This window comes from Leptopilina boulardi, unplaced genomic scaffold (genome assembly GCF_019393585.1).
Source record: "Leptopilina boulardi isolate dan_hultmark-lab unplaced genomic scaffold, ZJU_Lbou_2.1 LbouV2_123, whole genome shotgun sequence".
NCBI lineage: Eukaryota > Metazoa > Arthropoda > Insecta > Hymenoptera > Figitidae > Leptopilina > Leptopilina boulardi.
In genome coordinates this window covers 3,357,246-3,358,824 of record NW_026137667.1, presented here as the reverse complement: position 1 = coordinate 3,358,824, position 1,579 = coordinate 3,357,246, and the positions used below count along the sequence as shown (strand labels likewise).

Here is a 1,579-nt window from a genome sequence, read left to right as displayed (position 1 = left end):
TTTGGCTTTGTCTTAATTTTTTTCAATAACCAAAATAATATTAATCCCACTAATCTTCTTTTTTATTACTCCATTATTTTTAATTGATAAACTATTTTTTGTAAATGATAATTTCTATTAATTTTCAACATAAATTTTCGATAAGGCGCTTTATATTGAAAAAAATATTATGGGAATATTAGAAGGAAGAAGTATTTATTTTCTAGACAACTTTATTACAGGATATCAGAATACAGTCTACAGTTGGTAATTTAAGTAATTATCAATATATCTTTAAATATAAGTAACGTTTGGGAGATTGGAAAATAAAAAGTAATCGCCTCACACGTCTCCATACAAAATGTATAAAAAGTATCTGGTCATTGGATTAAAAAATAATCTTGGATGGTCGTAACAATCATTAATTATTGTTTCGATTTTTTCAACTATAGTTTTTTTTTTTTGAATAAAAAAAGTGTTTTGTCTCTTTTTGACAACGTAGACTCAAAGTGATTGCCCAATAAAGTTTTTAAAAAATTTCAGATATATAAACCACATTTTTTTTTCCATTTGCATTCCTTGTTTCGGGAAGAATTATTATATTTGATATGGATACAAGATGTTGCAACTGAGAAAAAATTGGTGGCAATGTAAACATAACGGGCATATTGTTTTTTTTTTTCGTTTTAAATACAAGTCTACGATCTATAGAGTATGCGATTCGACACATTTGCTTTGCATGCATTTTTTTTTTTAAATATTCGTTTTAAATATATATATATATATATATTTATAACCAGTTTTTTTTTGGTTTTAATCTTTTTTTTTATGTAATTTAGCTAGCAAGCATAACAATTGATTCTTTGTAAGAATTTAAGAATCATGATATGGTAAGTCAAATGTTTATAGTTCCTTTCAAGGGACTGCCAAAGCCAAAAATTGTAACTGTCGGTATATATATTTTTATATATATTTATATAATTCAGCTATACAGTGGCGTATATCAAAAAACTTATAAAATGCCCAAAACCTCGATGGTTAAGTCCCCTGAACAATTTGCGTTTTTTTTTTTTCTATATATCCCATACGCAATTTTTTGTTACAGCCATGAAAAAATTTTTTTCTATGATATGCGTTAGAGCCAGACTTTTTCTTGGTCATCGGAAACGATTACAAAACGATATACTTGTTTATTAAGTATAAGACAATATATATATATTTTTTTTTTTGTTATCATCGAAGCAATTATTAAGAGGCCTTTCTCGCATTTTATGGAATTATTTGAAAGCCGGAGGAGGTGCCCTCTGTCCATTTGTCTTCGTTGAATCTTCAGTCATTACAGTTACCAATTCACCGACTGCTTTTCCCAAATCTCCTGAAAAATGAAATTAACTGTAAATTAAGAATATTTTTTTTTTATTGCATTCTTATTTTTCATTTTATTTCATTTTTGACGCTTGTTAAAGTAAAATAATTTTCACAGATTTTGCGAAATTAAATCGCAAAACTAGATTAATTTACATTACAGGTAACGCATAATAATGTTAAAAGCTTAGAATTTTTTTTTCAACTTGTTAGATACAAATATTTTTGTTTTTTT

The 1,579-nt window shown here is 26.2% G+C and overlaps 2 protein-coding genes across 4 annotated transcripts in view; one reads left to right on the top strand and one right to left on the bottom strand.

The window, feature by feature from the left end:
• The window catches only part of LOC127291026 (39S ribosomal protein L34, mitochondrial), a 456,612-nt gene that overhangs the window by 220,998 nt on the left and 234,035 nt on the right, over nucleotides 1-1,579 (top strand). The gene's annotated exons all lie outside the window — the stretch shown is intronic.
• LOC127291003 (dystrophin, isoforms A/C/F/G/H) overlaps nucleotides 179-1,579 on the bottom strand; it is a 269,910-nt gene continuing 268,509 nt past the window's right edge. For all 3 annotated transcript variants that reach the window (XM_051319880.1, XM_051319879.1, XM_051319881.1), the window contains one exon: nucleotides 179-1,354. Coding sequence is in view for 2 of the 3 variants with exons in the window: in XM_051319879.1 (XP_051175836.1) it covers nucleotides 1,257-1,354 (98 nt within the window). In the remaining variant the exon portion in view is untranslated. The remainder of the gene's footprint in view (nucleotides 1,355-1,579) is intronic.